The sequence below is a fragment of the Pollicipes pollicipes genome, unplaced genomic scaffold, assembly GCF_011947565.3.
Source record: "Pollicipes pollicipes isolate AB1234 unplaced genomic scaffold, Ppol_2.1 Scaffold_7262;HRSCAF=8765_pilon_pilon_pilon, whole genome shotgun sequence".
NCBI classification, from domain to species: Eukaryota; Metazoa; Arthropoda; class Thecostraca; order Pollicipedomorpha; family Pollicipedidae; genus Pollicipes; species Pollicipes pollicipes.
Genome location: NW_023597055.1, coordinates 10,599,116 through 10,618,358, shown reverse-complemented (window position 1 = coordinate 10,618,358; position 19,243 = coordinate 10,599,116). Strand labels below are relative to the sequence as shown.

The 19,243-nt window shown below is 62.9% G+C and overlaps 1 protein-coding gene and 1 non-coding gene across 2 annotated transcripts in view; one reads left to right on the top strand and one right to left on the bottom strand.

Annotated features, from left to right (window-relative positions):
* The window catches only part of LOC119113427 (DNA cross-link repair 1A protein-like), a 38,299-nt gene extending 26,229 nt beyond the window's left edge, over positions 1–12,070 (bottom strand). The window contains exons 1-8 of the mRNA XM_037237742.1: positions 12,007–12,070; positions 11,303–11,443; positions 10,321–10,432; positions 6,990–7,133; positions 6,360–6,484; positions 5,786–5,961; positions 4,852–4,993; positions 2,374–2,538 (exon numbers count right to left, since the gene is read on the bottom strand). Of these exons, the coding sequence (XP_037093637.1) occupies positions 2,374–2,538; positions 4,852–4,993; positions 5,786–5,961; positions 6,360–6,484; positions 6,990–7,133; positions 10,321–10,432; positions 11,303–11,443; positions 12,007–12,070 (1,069 nt within the window). The remainder of the gene's footprint in view (positions 1–2,373; positions 2,539–4,851; positions 4,994–5,785; positions 5,962–6,359; positions 6,485–6,989; positions 7,134–10,320; positions 10,433–11,302; positions 11,444–12,006) is intronic.
* Positions 10,807–10,878, top strand: TRNAW-CCA (transfer RNA tryptophan (anticodon CCA)). The gene has a single exon. It is a non-coding gene; the product is annotated as a tRNA-Trp (tRNA).
* Positions 12,071–19,243: the final 7,173 nt, after the last annotated feature.

Sequence of the window (19,243 nt, the reverse complement as noted above, 5' to 3'; positions counted from 1 at the left end):
AGAACAGAGCGGCAGGATTTGAGGACCGCCCGGTGAAAAGAGCAGAGCGGCAGGTTGAGGACCGGCCGGTGAAGAGAGCAGAACAATAGGATTGGGAGACCTGAAAAGAGCAGAGCGGCAGGATTGGTGACCGGCCGGTGAGGAGAGTAGAGCGGCAGGTTGGGGACCGGCCGGTGAAGAGAGCAGAGCAATAGGATTGGGAGACCTGAAAAGAGCAGAGCGGCGGTTGGGGACCGGCCGGTGAAGAGAGCAGAGCAATAGGATTGGGAGACCTGAAAAAAGCAGAGCGGCAGGATTGGTGACCGGCCGGTGAGGAGAGTAGAGCGACAGGATTGGGACCGGTAAGCGAAGAGCAGAGCGTCGGGATTTGGGACCGGCCGGCGAAGAGAGCAGAGCGATAGGATTGGCAGACCTGAAGAGAGCAGAGAGGCAAGCTTGGCGACCGGCTGGTGACGAGAGAAGAGCGGCAGGATTGGGAGACCTGAAGAGAGCAGAGAGGCAGGATTGGGGACCCGCCGGTGACGAGAGAAGAGCGACACGATTGGAGCACCGATGGGCCGACCACGCGCTGCCACCTTGGTGGCCGGTGGCTCGCCGACCAAAGATATGCGCCACTTGGGAGCGATCACAGCAGATTTCATGGACCCAAAAGGTGCCAGGAGCAATAATTCTGACGCGTTTCAAACGCTCGGGTGCAAAAGGCAGCCCTGTTGCTGGCACCACGCGATACAAATAATCGTCACCAAACACTTTCACATAACTCGTGAAAAGGTATGCATCGCCTGTGGAGGCATAGCCAAACTTAAATAATGTCTACCGGATTCCGACCTCGCGTCGCCTGCAACTTTGGGCGCCGCAGCGCTGGGTGGCTTTCATAACGTTTCAAATCAGAGACGTCGCAAGTACGAAACAGAATGAACGAGACAGAAAAAGTCCGTCGGCCAGACCCACATGAGTCGCGACGAAGGGCGGGGGAGGGGCACGCGCACGAGAGGAGGGGAAGGGGAGGAGAGAGCAGGGGAGAGGCGGGTGTCGCCGCGGTCCGGCCGCTGCCCCCGGTCCCCGGACACCAGGGCTATCACGGAGTGCGAGTTGGCCCCCCAGCTCCACACCTATCACGGAGCACACGTACCCACCCACACACGTACACCGACAGACGGACAGGCAGACAGACAGACTCCCCTCGGTGCAGTCAACGCCCCCACACGGGGACAACACGGCCGACGGCGCGCGGACGACGGCGGCGCGCGGCGCGGGCGGCCGCCGGCCCGGCCCCGCCAGAGCGACCGCAGCTCGGCACACCAGCGCCGACCAGCGCGGCCCTGACCAGCGCCGACCAGCGCGGCCCTGACCAGCGCCGACCAGCGCAGCCCTGACGCCGCCACCGCAGTCGTGTGCCAGCCGGCCCCGGTGGCCGCCCGGCTCCCACACGGGGCGCCGGAGCGGCCGGCGAGCGCGGCCAGGTGAGCGCCAGCCGGGACCATCGCCTCAGACGCACGCCTCCGTCACGACCGCGCGTCGGGAACCGTCGCCGGTCACAGAGCGCGGCATTATCGAGGCGGTCGCGACGCCTCCTGCCGTAACAGACCAACGCTTTGAAAGCGGCCGGCAGGGAGCGACCGCAGCACAGGCGGCGCAACAGCCGCAGTCTTTCAGAGAGCGGACCTTGCGAGCCGCAGCCGGGGCCCAGTGGCGCTGATCCGCGGGGCACCGGGGGATAAGAACCGAACGAAGTCGAGTCGAGGCCGCCCGCGCGCGCCGCCGCCGCCGCCGCGGCGCCATCCCACGCTCGCACGCCAACAACGAGTCACAACAGGGGGCCACACACAATAAATAACCGTTTCTTAAACGTTAAATCCATTAACAAAGAACGCGCGGCGCCCACCACGGCTCCGCGCTCACCCCGCACGCACGCAGCTGCCCCACCCCACCCGCCCCGCCCCGCCCCGCCCACCCCGCCGGCTATGGACGATGTATGCGTATGGATTGCTGGCCGGCTGCCGGCGAGCGGCCTGCGCCCGGCAGCCGGCGTCTCACAGTGACGAGCGACTCAGTGACCAGCACTTCACAGAAATGCGGCGCCTCGGCGGCTGACCGGCGTGTCTTGGCGCCGCCCAGCGCCTCCGGACGTCGGCACGCGGAGCCCGCTGCCGGCGCGTCCGGGCCCGGTTCAGCCGCTCCCGCCGCCGCCACCGCCGCCGCCGGTGCCACCCGTGCCGCCGCCGCCGGTACCGCCGCCGGCACCGCCACTGCCGCCTCCGTCGGCGCCTCCAGCGGCGGCGGCGCCTCCCCCGGCCGCCCCGCCGCCGCCGCCGCCGCCACCGCCACCGCCTACGCCACCACCGCCGCCGCCGCCGCCGCCGGCCGGCTGACGCGGCCGCAGCGGCGCCTCGCGCAGCCAGTCGCGGAAGGTGGCCTCCATGAGAGCGCGCGTCTGCGCGCTGCCCACGTTCACCGTCGGGATGATCTCGCGCGGCTGCACGAACTGGATGAAGCGGCGCAGCTCCGAGTAGCTCGAGTGCTCGCTGTACGGCACGCCTGCGGGGTCAGATCAGGTCAGGTTAGGTCAGGTCAGGTGCCGCGGGGCGCAGTCGGCGACAGGTGCGAACTTTATAGCCTTTAATCTCAGTTTTGGGGGGACGGCAGAATATAACCCTGCCAGACCCGAAGGATCATGCGGGAGGAAAACAAGAGCCCGGGAGACTGAAAATAAAAGGCGTGATGATACAGAGAGCGAGAGAAATATAAGAAAAGAGCATCATATTCACACTGGACAGTGAGAATCGATAGGTGATGAGGAGGCTCTTCCCGTTTCAGTGTTATTTTCCTACTGAAATCTGACTGTTTCGGAACATCGTCCAGGTCCCACGATGAACAAAGAATTCAGCGTAGGGGCGAGCCACCAACACAAATCACCTTTGAACTACATTGTAAGCTGTGTAACATCACGTACGCATGACTTACAATGACCCTTTCTTTCTTCAGCCTTCGTTTTTCATGACGCCATGATAAAGAGCTCGCTACTCTTGCACACTCCACTTATACATAACACAAAATAACTGTCGGCGCTTCACGACGCGGCACTGCGACGCAATTGATCCAGATATGTGTCATCGCCTAATCATGTCCTTGATCTTGTAATTGGACAAACCAGTTTGGCGGCATCAGGGAGGGTCTGGAGGGCACTGGTGACACACTGCGAGGATTAGCGCTCTGGCCGTCCCCGAACAGCGTGCGGCTGCTGGGACTGCATTCGAAAGAACACTGTAACCGCCAGTGGTCGGCAGTGAAATAAACGTACCACCACGGACTATTTGGGAGTGAATGAGGGGGAGGGGAGGGGGAGGGCGGGGCGAAACCGGCAAGGGACCACGTAATACAGCAGTTGACAGCAGAAATTTACGTGTTTTTGAAAATTTAGTTTTTTAACAAATTGACGTGAAATTTACGATCACAGTGACTAAATGGACAGGGGAAAAAGTGTTCATCTCGTGACGCAAGGACTTAAGGCGCCGCAGTGCAACAAGCTCGCCCTGCTTAACAAGCCCGCGGTCAATACCGAAGTGTACTGAAAATCGCTTCTGTGACCAGGACCGCTGCGGAGAACACCCAAGCACACTGCGCTTCACCAAACCCCACATATACCCCTCGTCCAGCGCCAACCTCCGGCGACTTGCCCTCAGCGGCGGTCGGGGCCCGGCTGCGCAAGCCGCACCAAGACGGCGGCGTGACACCACTCCATCACGCCCTGCTATTGGAGCAGCAAAGCAAAGCAGACTGGGACAAGGCCTCAATCTATGGCGAGTGAATTTGGCAGCCAGTGACGAACGCGCGGGAGACTAGATTCCCTACTAGACACGCCGTGTTACCCACTACGCCGCAGGGATCGTCTCCCAATAATATGTGTGCCAATAAAAAACTGTTGTTGTTTTAAAACACACTGTCTCCCTTCCGCTATCTAAATGCATCTCAAACCCGAACCGAAACGACTTAGGACAAAACACAACATTCTGTCAAGTGTTTCGGCACTCCAGAATTTCATACCGACCGCCCGGCTGTCACGCGAACCACCGATAGACTTAGTGAGTAGATAGACTTAGTATTACCAACAGAAGACGCTGTCGTCGTTGCTATGGTTACGCGCAGCCGCCAGCTGCCACAGAGAACCGCGTGCAGGAGATGCAAAAGGCGCCGCTGACAGCTGAGCAACATCGCGAAGCACCTGCACACTACATACCTCTGGCTGCATCACAAAGACACAAGGACGCAGTAACAATACCCGCACCTTTTGTCGCGGGGTTCCGCTAAAAGGACCGGACGCCACTGCGTCTTGCAATATTCCAGTGCTGTATGAATTAGCGTGAATGGATGCTTGAACCCAGTTTGTCAATGAAGCCGGCACTCTACGTCATGTGCCTTCCCTGCGGCGCTCCGTCAATGGAGCATCTACATGGGCCGCCTTCCCGGGAGGTCGCGTCGAGAGCGTCAGCCAATCTGTACGAAGGTGACTCGTGGTCACAACTATTTAAATCAGTACGAATGCGCTTAACGTTTTTAACGGCGATCACAGCAACCAATATTTAGGAAAAGATTAGGGCGGTAACAACCGACCATCGCAGACTTCACCTGTCGTTAGCGCCGCACGGCTCCTTCTGCGATGATGCTAACCTGGGCTTTGGGGCGAACCGACTACAACGCTCATATGGCGCCCAACGAGTCCTTCTGTGACCCAGCGAGACAGCCGCATGACATCAGCACAATACAGGCCCGCCGCCACAGAGTCGGCCGCGTCCTCACCCCAACCCGCCATCCCCCTCCCCCTCCGGCGAGCCGTGCCGCCACCCGGCTCACCGTAGATGGCGATGTTGCCCGAGATCTTGGGCTTGAAGTCGCCGTGCGTCTCGTGGTCCTTGCCGTGCTCCCAGCCGGTGGGCTTGATGGCCACGATATGGGTGTACTGCGACTGGAATATCTTCAGGTAGTTCTGCAGCGTCTGCGGCCACACGGTGGGTCGCTGTTAGTACACCGTGCGACAGAGTCTACGCAGCAGTCTACACAAACTCTACGCAGCGTCTACGTAGCAATCTAAACAACGTCTACGTAGTAGTCTACACAGCGTCTACGCAACAATCTACACAGTTTGTAGTGTTCATGTAGCAGTCTACACGGTGTCAACGCAACAGTCTGCAGAATCTACACAGCGTCTAATTAGCAGTCTACACAGCGTCTGCATGGTCTACAAAGCGTCTACAAAGCGTCAACGAAGCATCTACACAGCGTCTACGCAGCAGTCTAAACAGCGTCTATGCAGTAGTCTACACGGAGTCCAAAAACGTCTACACGGAGTCCACAAGCGTCTACACAGCGTCTACACAGCGTCTATATAGTCTACGCAGCAGCCCAGGCACCGTCCCGCCTATCACTGGGTCAAACGTCAGCTAGCAACGCTTGGCAGCCACGCAGCCGTCCATCCATCTCACCGGTGGAGGCCGACGTCGGGCGCAGCGCCGACAATCTCCCGGTCACAACTTCCCTCGCGACATGTGAGATGACTCACCTTCATGGTGAGGTGACCCAGCGGCAGCACGTATATCCGCGCCAGCCGCTGGTCGGTGGCGACCCCTGTGACCCACCTTCATGGTGAGGTGACCCAGCGGCAGCGCGTGTATCCGCGCCAGCCGCCGGTCACTGGTGACCCCTGTGACCCACCTTCATGGTGAGGTGACCCAGCGGCGGCACGTGTATCCGCACCAGCTGCCGGCCACTGCTGACCCCCGTGACCCACCTTCATGGTGAGGTGACCCAGCGGCAGCACGTGTATCCGCGCCAGCCGCTGGTCCGTGGTGAGGCGACGCTTGATCTGCCGCTCCTCCAAGCACTGCAGCGTACGCCGCTTGTCGGCAGACGCCCAGAACAGACAGTCGAGCGACTCGGCCACCGCCAGGAACACGCGCTCCTTGCCTGCCAGGCGGGACACTCAGTCAAGGCCGGCGTCGTCCGTGCGCTGGGAACGGTCCGCCGCGCGCGACGCCGGCCGTCCGCGTCGTGACACGTCGAGCCGAGCGTGGAGAAGCGCCAAAACACTGCCGGTGGTGAGTTTCGAACCCACGACCCCGCGCTAGCCGCTAAGCTGTCCTTAAAGGGAGCATCCCACCTTTTTGTACTTTTAACTTACTGATAGATCAGACGCGTGCGACTTGATCAGCAGCACCAGTTTTCTCCAAAGCCCTCTCAAAAGCCCGTAATTTTTTTGAAGCAACCACAGTCGGCGCACTCATAGCAACCGCTCATCATAACGGCACATATTAAACCCGCCTCGCTCAGGCCGGCCACAGCCTGAGCGGTAGCCCACCACTGACCGATCGTATAGCTGCCGCACACCACCAGTGTCTTGGCGTTCTTCTGGATGGCCTCGTTGACAATGCGCACGCACTGGTGCAGGATGTCGGACTGGCTGGGGAAGTCGTACATCGGATCACAGTAACTGAAACGCGACACCGCTCGTCAGGCCGGGATGCGGGTGGCTTACGTCGTCCCGCGGCGGCTTAAACACCGCACCACAGAGAGCCAGCTGCAGCTGGCTTACGTCGTCCCGCGGCGGCTTAAACACCGCGCCACAGAGAACCAACTGAAATGCAGTTTTACGGGAGGATTGAGACGAGGCATACGCATCACGGATCGAGCGATGGCTCGGACCACCGAATTCGTGTGGCGCGCCACAGCGCACTCACCGACACCACACCAGACGCGAACGCCGGTCCCAACAGCCACCCCACCCGCGCACCCGGCACACACCCGATCCGCAGCGAACCAGCCGGCTCGCACCGGACCGCAGCCGCCGCCACACCGCCCACAAGAGCGGACCCACTGGCCCCCGCCGGCTCACGAGCCCGCACCGCTACACCACGCGCGTGACCCCCGCGGGAGCTCGGGGCCGCGCGGCGCCGCCCGCCCGCGCCGCAGCCAGCCCGGCCGGCGCGCGTGCTCACGTGGTGTCCAGGTAGACCCGATCGATGGCCGTGTTCCACAGCTCCGGATAGCTCTCCATGGAGGGGTCGGCCCGGAAGTCGCCCACGTGCAAGTACGCGCGCCCGTCGCGGAACTTGAACAGGAACATGACGGCGCCCGGACAGCTGTGGACACGCAGGGCCTCCGGTGGTCAGACGGCGGCGGGCGCGGACAGCGTCAGACGGCAGGTGACACATGTCATACGGCAGGTGACGCACGTCAGATGGCAGGTGACACATGACAGACGGCGGGTGAGACACGGCTGACGGCAGGCGACACATGTCAGACGGCAGGTGACACATGTCAGACGGCAGGTGACGCACGTCAGACGGCAGGTGACGCACGTCAGACGGCAGGTGACGCACGTCAGACGGCAGGCGACGCACGTCAGATGGCAGGCGACGCACGTCAGACGGCGGGTGACACACGTCAGATGACAGGTGACACACGTCAGACGGCGGCGGGCGCGGACAGCGTTAGACGGCAGGTGACACACGTCAGACGGCAGGTGACGCACGTCAGACGGCAGGCGACGCACGTCAGATGGCAGGCGACGCACGTCAGACGGCGGGTGACACACGTCAGATGACAGGTGTTACACGTCAGACGGCAGGTGACACACGTCAGACGGCAGGTGACACACGTCAGACGGCAGGTGACACACGTCAGACGGCAGGCGATGTACGTGAGATGACAGGTGACACACGTCAGATGACAGGTGCTACAGTCAGATGACAGGTGACACACGTCAAACGACGGGTGACACGTGTCAGACGGCAGGCGACACACGTCAGATGACAGGTGACACACGTCAGATGACAGGTGACAAGTTACGCGGTAGCGGGCATGCGGTACGCAAAATGACACATCACATACATGGCGGGTCAATGACATCAGATACATCGCGTGATATCACATACGATGACACAGCTCGCATGGAACATCAGATGCACGGAGCGTCAGATGCATGGGTTGCAAATGAGACACATCAGATGTTAAACACTGCACCTTTTCCACGCTACTGTGCGGGGAAATGTGCGAGCATGTACCGATGCAAATTTGTCCGATGCTATTACACGTCACAATAACTGTGCGTATGCGGGTTCGAAGCAGCAACGCGTAAGAGCACAGGGACCTGGGATTTTCGTTGTAACGCCCGTCGCGTGCCACGAAAGGGGAAGGGGGTCGGCACCCCCCGTCCGGCCGGTTGGCCCAGTTTCGAAACAAACCGGCCCGGGAAGAAGTGTCAACGGAGGGTATAAAAGATCTGGGACGGGTGCCGGGAGGACACAGATCTGGACGGACCAGTGAGAAGGACATCCGTGTGCCGGCTCGGACTGCAAAGGTCCGAAGACAACGCCACCACTCTTCCGTCACCATGTAAGAGTCAGTCCCTTTCACCCCGCTCCAGGTCTAGTGCATCCCCTTCCTTCTGCCCACGAAATTCGGCCCCAGGTCTTTGGCAGCCGTGTAAGCGCTTCTAATGTTAGCTGTGCTATTTCAATCGTCCGTCATAGACGCCCCCCCCCCCCCCCCAATGAGACAAGATTCGCTTTGGGGAAGTAGATGCCACATCGAGGCGCTGAAAAGGCCTTACGAGACGGTGGGATGCCATTAGTCCAAGAGACAGCCGGAGAGATGATATAGATTTGTTGCGGTGCGGTGGCTTCTCATGATTTGTGCGTATGCTATCATTTTAATTCTTATTTTCCTTACTTATTCTAATTTCCATACTTCAACATTTTTATTTAATAATTGTACTATGTAGGGCGAACATCCACCGTCGTGGATGGGCAGTGTCCAACGGCCAGCCATGAGAAGTCCACCTCTGCGGATAGAACAAAGGACAGGGCCAGACGCCGGCTACGAGCGCCCGTCTGAACGGGCGCCATCTGTCGATGCCCGTTCAGACGTCCGGGCGTTGCGGCCCACAACGAACCGCTCCAATTCCTGGCGGAATTTTCCACACCGAAACGTCCCCCTCTTCAAAGCTATAAGCACCGACATAAGACAACGAAAGAAAAGATCTTATTTCGCAAAGAGAGGAAATGATCGAACCGGAAGTTTTCAATCGTAACGCGCGTCCGCCCCGCGAGATAATTTCCAATGACAATCAACAGGGGCAAGGTGTTAAGACCCGGTACTTTACACCGGCCATCCATCAGCGGGCGGTGCTACCCCGACAAGCTAGTGCGAGAGGAGGCAGCACGCTTGGAGGAGCTCTGCTGTCCGTGTCTATCGCTCACCAAATCGGTAGGCACCATTTGGAATGCGACCAACCGAAAAACAATAAACAAACCATCCGCATAAATCTGGCCGACAATCGTGGTTATAATTATACCAATCAAGCATGTGCAACGGCGTTTACCATGGTTACAATCCCCGGGCCCTTATGAAAGAACGCGTAAAGATTCCTCTAGGGAGCTGGAAGTTCCGCCGCCGGTGTCAAAAGTGCGGTAGTTAAACTGCGCGTCTGGAACACCAGAGGCACAGGGTTGACCTCCGTAAGGTAGTCGCCCTCCCTGCCAAGGCAAGAGGACAGCCTTCACGTGCACCGTCAGCAGCTGAGTGCGTCGTCAAGCCCCAATCACAACAACAACAGCAGTTTCGCAACGATGTTTTTCATCCCGCGCGGCGCACAAACCTGTTAAGGCCGGAGAAAACGCCCTCTTATTTCGCCGAATGTAGCCGCAATTAAAAGCTGCGTTGCAGCCGAAAAGCAGACCAGTCCAATTGTACACCGAGCACGTCAAGGTCCTCCCGCTGGCGCCGATCGGCCTCGTCGCACGAAATAACGATTGCCGAAGACGGCGTACAAACAGGCTTGGAAAGGGGGGACGGGAGAAGGGGAGAAGAGGGAGGGGGTAAGGTGAGCACAGCGGTAAAAGGACGCCCCAATGGCTTAATGTGTACCACGTCCGTGAAAATGGGGACGTTATGACGCGATCAACCAGGGTGTCAGTCCGACGGTCGTGTAAGTCCGGAGGACCCAAGAGTCTATCCTTGTGCCGTGCGTACACGCGTCTCGCTGCCGACGTACGCCCTCTGTCCCACCCTTAGGACACGCGGAGCTCCCCGCCAAACGAACGAGGAGGATAGACAACACACGGGACTCCCCGCCGGACGGACGAGGAGAACAGACATTACACTGCCGCGGCACTCACTAACTGCACGACGTTCAGGCCAGGCACTCGCTGGCCGGCCGGGTGGAACAAATGGTTCACACCGGCCCGGCAGTCCCAGGACACACGGAGACGGGCTGACAACCCCACACGCCCCTTCCCCCCCCCCCCCCCCCCCCGTCATGCTCACTGGTTAGCGTCAAGCAGCGTCACTTCCACGTTGAACACCAGCTTGGGCTCGTTCATGGGCAGCATCTTGATGCGCTCGGCAGGCACCTTCAGTCGCGTGATCACCAGGTTCCCTGCCGGCCCGCAGGTCAGGTCAGGCCCGCAGGCCAGGTCAGACCGCGTGAGGGACCCGTCAGGGACCGCGGGCACCGTCACAGCGCCGGGCACCACTGCCAGAACGGCCGGGCAGCGCCCCAAGCGGGCTCCCCGACCGGCGGCGAGCACTAGCCTAGCCGGATCGCCGCACGCAGCCAGCGGCGTGTCTGCGACGATCACAGCGACATCGGCCGCCCACCACCAAACCGTCGCCGCTGAAGACACAGGTGAAGCTGAAGAAGAGAAGCCAGCTGCCTAGTGGGTAACAGAAACTAATGGCAAGCAGCGGCTTCGCTGGCTGCGGAAGTCAAGCTTCAGACTTAATCCTGACCAGTTCAGCCGCATCTCGCGGGACTCCGTGGCGCAACGGTAGCGCGTCTGACTCCAGATCAGAAGGTTGCGTGTTCAAATCACGTCGGGGTCAAACTTTTCCATCCAACACTGGGTACCGATACATGGTACGGCAGTGTTACAATGATTCAGTAGACACAATGGGGCCCACCCTCGCTGATCCGGGGCGCGTACCAGGTAGCAATCCAAAAGGAGCTCGCGCGATCAAATACTCAAAACTCGCCGTTTAAGGCGCCTCCAATCCCTCGTCGCCGTTAAGTGGTAAAATCGCCTGGGGCCAGCGCATCCTTCCCAGCCCCCGACGCAGGGCGGAGACCATCGAGACCATAACAATACCGTGCCTTCACGTTCTGCACGTGCCAGGAAGGGCAGGACCATACGCAGCCGAACGTCAGGCGGTCCTGATGGGGCCAACGCATCGCCACAGTCCGCCTGCCAGTCGCAAAGAGCGCGCGCCGCGTGTCCCACCACCGCGCCCTCTCCCCACACACACTCACCGGTAACCTTGCCACAGTAGACGGTCTTCGGGAAGGTCTTGGAGAGGCCGCGGTAGTGGTCGTAGTGGAAGTGACTCAGGAAGTACGCCTCCACGCCTGGCACGATACCGTAGTTGAAGGCGTCCACGGCGAACGGCGCCCCTGCGCGACAAGTTGTACACAGTAAATATGAGTTGTACAGTCAGAGCCGGAGCGACGACTAGACCACAGTTATTGCTATGCTGGCTGGCGTTTGGGCGCGATTTCCCGGGTCCTTTGGCGCCGAGCGCTGGGCGACCGGCCGGACACGGAGGGTAACGGGTCACGATGTCACGAGTCACGTCACGTCACGTCACGCAGAGGGCGTAACGGAGGCTACGGCAGAGGACAACGCAACAGTGCCGGAGCAGACGGAGGCAGGTACAGAGGAGGACGAAGGAGCCTACACACGCGGCGACCAAAGTACAGACACCTTACGACAACAGAAGTGGGACGAGCGGATATCTAAGGCCTGCGCTCGTCCGACTTCCGACCGGAATGCTTCGACTAAGGCCTAAAGCCGTAGTAGAAGCATTCCGGACTACACAAAACCCGCCCGGCAAGCCCACCACACTCGCAGGGCTACACACGCACCGCGCCGCGTGCTCCCAACACGCCTCCTTCACCGACAGTCCAGCGGCCTCCGACGAGGCCACACGCGGAAGACCGCTCGCGCCGCCACCCACCGACTGTAGTCCACCTCGCCCCCGCCTCGCCCGCGCAGCGTACCCCGACGGCGGTCACCCGCATGCGCTCACACCGCGGCGGCCGCTGCGGCGCGGCGGCGGCTGTACGTACCCGGTATTAGTTTATAGAAGGGGCACTTCCTGTCCGGCTGCGGGGGTCGGTCACCGTTGACCTGCGTGCGCTGCTGCTGGGCGGCCGTCACCGACGACGGCCGCATCTTGGACATGATGCGCGACCACTGCTCCTTGGTCTCGGCCTCGGACGCCGGCGCCGCCGCTGCGCCGCACAAGAGCGTCGGTCAGCGCTTTCGGAGGACGGCCGAGCGCCACCCCGACACCCGCGCCGGCTGCGGTGGGGAACGACTCCGCCGACGACGCCGGCACGGGCCGAGCATGGCAGCGAGAGCGGGACCGCGGCGGGAGACGGGACGGGAACGGGAAAGGGACGGCAACGGGAGACGGATGGCAACGGATGACGGACGGGCGCGGGACGGGAACGGGCGAGCGGCAACGCGTCACAACGCTGCGGGTCTGATGCCAGGCCGCGGCGGGGGCTGACGCGGGGCACTCGCGGTAGGGACGCCAGAGCCGGCACCAGTCACGCTTCGCGTGACTGGTGCTATCGGGCGTTAGCGGCACTGGCAAATTTTTCGGGATGGACCGTTCGCCGCATCATAGTTTCAAAATGCGTGTGCGCGTGTCATTGGGACTTAACGACGCACCCGGATCGTGCGGCTGGGTGACGTCGCCTGTCTCCCACCCTGGCAGGAAAGGCGGACATCGCAGGGAATCGAACCCCGTACCTCTGGTTTTCCAGACGCGCAGCTCAACCACTACACTATCGGCAGCCTAATTAAAAAATGTACCTGACGCACAAATACACACAACGCATCATCCCGTGCACCTGGCTCATAAATAAGCATTAATCATAGCCAAACAACCGGGACATCACTCATATTTTCACAACCACATCCACGAAATGGACTTCTAAACAGGTCCAAACATCTCCCGCGGCAGCGCACCAAACATCCACAACCAGAACGGCCGGTCCCCCGCACATCCCAGCGTCAGACAGCGCGTCCGCCACCCCACCTTTGGCGGCGTCGGCGTCCTGGGCGGGCGGCGCCGGCGAGCCGGCCGACTCCGGCTCGGCCGCCGCCGGCGTCGGCGGCGTCGGGGCCGGCGGCGGCGCCGTCGCCGCCGGAAAGTAGCCGGTGATGACGGCCTGGCGGGCCGGCGCCGCCGCCTCGGCCGCCGCCAGGCCGGCCAGCCGCCGCTTCTTGGGCGGCTGCGAGATGGCGCCGGCCGCCTGCTGGCTGAGCGCCGAGCCGGCCGAACCCGTCAGCTTGCTGCCGGCCGAGCTGCGGCGGGGACGCGCCGTCAGTCGACGGCTCGCCGCGGCGACGGCGCGCCGCCCCGGCGGCAGGCACGCGCGCCAGACGCGCGCGGCGCCGGCAGACGCGTTTGCTCAGCACGCGCTCAGCACGCGCACACTGCGATGGGGTGCGCGTTACGTGTTCTCTCGCGTGGTGGAGTGTGCCTACCGGCACGCGCCTTACAAGAACAGCACGCCCGGCGAAAGCGAAGACGACCGCGGAAGATTGTCATCAATAAAACGTTGAGTCAAACTTACCACCGTCGATACACAACTACCAGAGGCCATCCAATGATGATGCATAAACCACTGAGCCACGGACAAGAAGAAGACTCATCAGAAAAAACTTTAATCACAACCCAAGCACATTACCTAACGCTTACCGCGTGAGCCACCCAACATGCAGCCATCCAAAGCCCACACGATTCTACGACGCTGAAGCACCCGCCGTTCTCCACCCCGTGACTGACCCGGAGTCGGACGGCTTATTCAGTTCACTGGCGGCCGAGTCGGTGACGCGATTCATCTCGCTGATGCCCGAGTCTTGCGCCGTACCGCTCTGCTTCGAGTCCTCGTCCAGGAAGCGCTCCACGGCGTCCGACACGCACTCGCTGATGCTGTCCTGGGGGTCCTCCTGGGACCCAGAGGCCGCCGCCGTCAGCGCACAGACGCCGGTCACACACGAGCGGGGACGCACCGCCCCGGGGGCCCAGCTGTAGTCGCACCTCGCTTCGGGGCACCGATCGCACACCGCCGCCGCTGCCGCCGCCGGCGGCGACGACGCCTGCCGACGGCGGCTGGCCGATCCTGACAGTCAGGAGCGAGCCGGAGCTGGAGCCGGTGACGCCCGGCGGCGGAGCCGCGCTTCTGCCGACCAACAGCCCGGGGCCAGAGGCGAGCCCAGCGAACCGCACGGTATCCCAACGGGCAAGCTGGGACGTTCACATACTACAGGCCGAAGGGCACAAACTTTTACTGAGAGCCGCCGGCGTGACACACCAGGGGCCGCGTGTAGATCACGAACGTCGGCGAGCGGAAGCGCCGGCCGATCCGTCCAGCGGGCGGCGGCCCCGCACACCGGCCGTCCAGAGACCTCCCGTGCGTCGCATGGGAACGCCTCCTGAGGCAGAGCGACCCTGACCCTGACCTGACCCTGAGGCAGAGCGAGCCGCCGGCCTGACCGCGACGTCTACCTACGCCATTCCCCGTAACCACACCGTACCCAATCAGCGGTCCGGGTAACTTCACCCACCGCCTCCACCGTCCTCACTCAGCGACCCCTCCCACTCAGTGACCGCCATCACCTCCACCCACCGTCTCCACCGTCCCCACTAAGCAGGTTCTCCTACTCAGTGACCGCCACCACTTCCACCGCCGCATCCACCGTCCTCACCCAGCGGCCCCTCCCAGTCAGTGACCGCCACCATCTTCACCCACCGCCTCCACCGTCACCACCCAGCGGCCCTTCCCACTCGGAGACCGCCATCACCTCCACCCACCACCTCCACTGTCCCCACTCAGTGGGTCCTCCCAGTCAGTGACCGTCACCACCTCCACCCACCGCCTCCACCATCCCCCCTCCCCCACTCCCAGCGGGTCCTCCCACTCAGTGACCGCCACCATCTCCCTTCGCCGACCCCACCGTGCCCGCTCGACGCCGCCGCTGCCCCGGCCGAGCACCCGGCCGCCGCCCGCCTGACCTGCAGGTCGTCGAAGGGCGCGGCGCGCCGGCGCACGCTCAGGTCCAGCGCGCCGCTCGCCTCCGCCGCCGGCTCCATGATCTCGGCGATGCTGAAGCCGGCGCGCCGCGGCGGCAGCGTCAGCGAGGCCGACGAGCGCGGCCGCGGCGGCAGGTTGAAGCTGCCGCTGCGCGGCCGGCAGCCGTAGCGGCGGCCGCCGCGCGGCGGCGACATGGTATTGGCGCGCGATCTGCCGGCGGCGGAGCCGCGGTCGGTCAGGAGCGAGGGCGTGAGACAACGACGCGGGACGCGAGGGACGCCGGGGTTGAAGGCGGTGCCACGCGGATTTCGGAGGCATCCAGGAGGTCCCGACTAAGACAAACGGTACAGGGGACCGCCCGTAGATTCACTGTGGTGAACACAATATTGAGGTCGATGATGATAGGGTTTTATGACACGCCCCCTGCTGAGGTTATTTTACACCAGAGTATTGACGCCGAGTCCAGGGCCCGGCCGACAGAGGAGAACAGTGCTGGGTAGGCGGAGATGCCAACAACTCACAGCTGCAGCGGGAGGGTGACACACAACCACACGCGGCACGGCGCGGCACCGACTCCGAACACGCGCCACGGCGTCACCGGCGACTCTGAACACACGCCACGGCGTCACCGGCGACCCCGAACACACACCACGGCGTCATCGGCAACTCCGAACACGTCCCGGCCGGCCGCGGCGCGCGCCGACCGGCCGCCCGAGCATCCGCCGTCCAGACCACGCCTCCGAGCGGCCGCGGGCTCGGGTGCACATCTCCCGTCCGCGAACAGCGTCAGTCCCACTTCACCACCGCGCGGGACACCGCCACCCCGCCGCCGATGTCAGGGCCCGGCTCGGCCGGCTCACCGCATCGGGAAGAATTCACTGCTGGGACTGCTCCTGCCGAGCGGCGCCGGCGGCGGCGCCACCGTCGACGGCAGTGGCGACGGCGCCTGCGGGCTCGTGCTGAGAACAGACAGGTGCCCACCGTTGAAAGCGCCAATAACGTCTTCCGCTCGGGCTTCGCGAGTTTCCCACCAGTACATACGCATCAGGTCATCAGACCCTTGTATGAACTTCATGCATGGTTTAACACTTCATGTGGGCAGAGCGAAAATTACCCTAGCGGAAATACATGGCAAATAACTTACAGATACCAACTTGTGCCGATCAATAACATATTTTAAGGCACAGATAAGACAAAAGTATCAGCCCTATTCCTAGGAAAACCAGGAGAATGGAGATGTAGTAATCTAACTAATATAATCTATATATAATAGTAACCTATATAAAAGAGCCTAACTATATCTCCATTCTCCTGGTTTTTCCGACGAATAAGGCTAATACTACTGTCTCATCTGTGTGAATGTTTCCCGCTAATGCACTGAGCAACTTACGTATTTTACGGCACACTGGGCTAAGCCATTCGACGTCGTCTGCCCACCGCCCAACACGTACGCTAACTCAACTCACTGCCTTGGGTCACCTTATCTGGCGGAGGGACTTCATTATTCCCCAGCACAGTCAATTCGTCGTCCCCTCAGCCCGAGTCACATCCCAGTGTGCCCTGCCTGGTAGCAGCCGCGCCCCGCCTCCGCCTGGTGGGAGCAGTGTGCTGCTTCGGCGAACACTTCAACCATCTGTGGAACTGTGGACTGGATGCCGACTCTGTGGACTGGATGTGGACTCTCTGGTCTGGATGTGAACTGAACTGTGTGGGCTGGATGTGAACTGTGTACGGCGTGCCAGCCTGGCAGAGACAGAGGCGGACTGCGCGTTGAACTGGCGGGAAGCGCGGCCGCCCACGCCCTCACCTGGCGGGCGAGGGGTGCAGACTGCGCTGCGTGCTCACCTGGAGGATGAGGGGTGCAGACTGCGCTGCGTGCTCGCCTGGCGGGTGAGGGGTGCGGACTGCGATGCGTGCTCACCTGGCGGGCGAGGGGTGCAGACTGCGCTGCGTGCTCACCTGGAGGATGAGGGGTGCAGACTGCGCTGCGTGCTCACCTGGCGGGTGAGGGGTGCGGACTGCGATGCATGCTCACCTGGCGGGAGAGGGGTGCGGACTGCCCAGACTGACGCTCAGCGGGCTGTGCAGGCTGCCGTGCGGGCTGTGCGTGAGCCGGCCGCCGGCCGCCGCCGCCGCCGCCCGCGGGCTGAAGGCCGGCGGCGCCGGCGCCGCCGGCTGCTGGCGCGCGTCGCGCAGCAGCTGCAGGTTGGACGCCGAGAAGTGCGACGCCTGCGCGCCGGGCGAGTAGGCCGGCCGCGCCGGGTAGCAGCCCGCCTGCCGGTCAGCCGCAGCGGGGAGAGTCAGCGGCCGGCGGCGGCGACGCGGGCGGCGCTGCGACGCGACGGCACGGACGGTCGCGGGCACCGGCGCAGACAAGTGCCCACGGGCGAGCAAGGACACCGATCCGCCGACACGCACACAGACAGGCAGCGTGGGGATGGTCACGTCCTACCAGCGGTCGGCGCGGCACTCTCGTTCAGCGCGGCTCGGCGGGCTACGCGCAGGCGTCTCACATTTGTCCAGGAGCGTGCTGCCGGACAGCCGCTCACCACGCGGGTAGACGACGGCCGCGCCCGGCAGTATGATACTCCGATCGCCGCTGACCAGCCGCACACAGCGCGCACGCCCGCCGCCACCGCACCGGCGGCGGCGCAGACGCGTGACCTGTGCGGGCTCGCGGGTCACGCCGACGGCTGTCACACCGTCACCAGGCCGGAGCCCGGCGCGCTGCCGCTTTGAAAGAGCGCGCGCGCGCGCCCGGCGACACCCAGACAGCGTTCACTCTCCTCCCCTTCCCCCCTCCCGCCTCCCCCAGCCCGCCAGCCAACAGACCCACCTGCTGGCGCAGCTGCTGGACGTCTCGGTGCACGTGCGGCGGTCCGGCCGGCCCGGCGGGCGAGGCGAGCAGCGCGTGCGCCGCCGCCGAGTGGTAGGCGCGCAGCCGGGCCAGCGACAGGTGCGCGTAGCGCGCGTAGTGGGCCGCCACCGTGCTCCGACAGTGCACCGTGTCCGGGCACTCTGCAACACAGGGCGGCGGAGCGCCGCCGGCACGTCAGCACACCGCACGGAGAGCAGGAGCACGCGGCCGCGGGACGCTCAGCGCCCACCGGCGACGACAGCGGCGGTCCGCACGGCACGGCGAGAGGTGCGGCGCAGTGGCGGAGGTGCCGACACTGTACAGAGCGCGCGACGATGGAGCAGAGCGGCTGCAGCGCTCAAAGACGTCGCACGTGCGGACACGCCTCCAGCGGTGCGGCGACTGAGGACAGGGTACGGCGGTCAGCGACGGCCACTGCCGAGGCCTGACCGCTCAGGCACCTCCGCCGTGCCCACCACGGTCGCGCCGGGCGACACGAGACACCGCGTCCGACATCGCCCGATCGCCGGTTAGAGGCGGCCTGCCGCCCCGTCCAGGCTGTCCACTCGAGCGCGCTCATCCAACGCCTCTCGGCACGCGCCGATCACGATAGCCCTCGGCTGGTGCCTCGCACCGAGGCGTCAGATCAGCTGTTTGAACACGTCATTAGTGCTCTCCCGCACGGCTCCAGCGGGACTCACGCTACCGTTCCGGAGGTCACCGCGCTCGACGCGGCTAATCGACCCCTGGCTGACAGGCTGGCTAGCCGGCCCCCGTACCTGGCTGGTGAGAGCGGTCCATCTGGGTGCACTCGGCCAGGTGGTGCATGGGCGGCGTGCTGACCAGGATCGTGAACGGCAGCTGACAGTAGGGACAGTAGGGCAGCTTCACCGGCGCCGCCTCCGCCGAGGAGAAGCACACCGACGACGACACCTGACGGCGGAAATCAGAACGTGAAGTTGTGCCTGCAGCCGGCAGGTGGCGAACACGTGTGCGGACGGACGCGGCGAATCACTACAACCGGCCAGAACGACAGGCATGACAGCATCTGATGGCAAGAATGTCAGGTCGCTTTCATTCATGGCCTCTCGCGGCGTTGTTACCATCAGCCACATCCTCAGTTTCCACGTCATCACTTAACACAAATAACTGACATTTTGCGGATGCGTGGCGAACGAATGAATCACTCCGCGGATAAATATTAACATTATCGTGCACCTCACGTTCCCCCGAACGCCCGCTGCCACTCACCACAGCGTGCCGTACATGAACCAGCGCTAAACGCG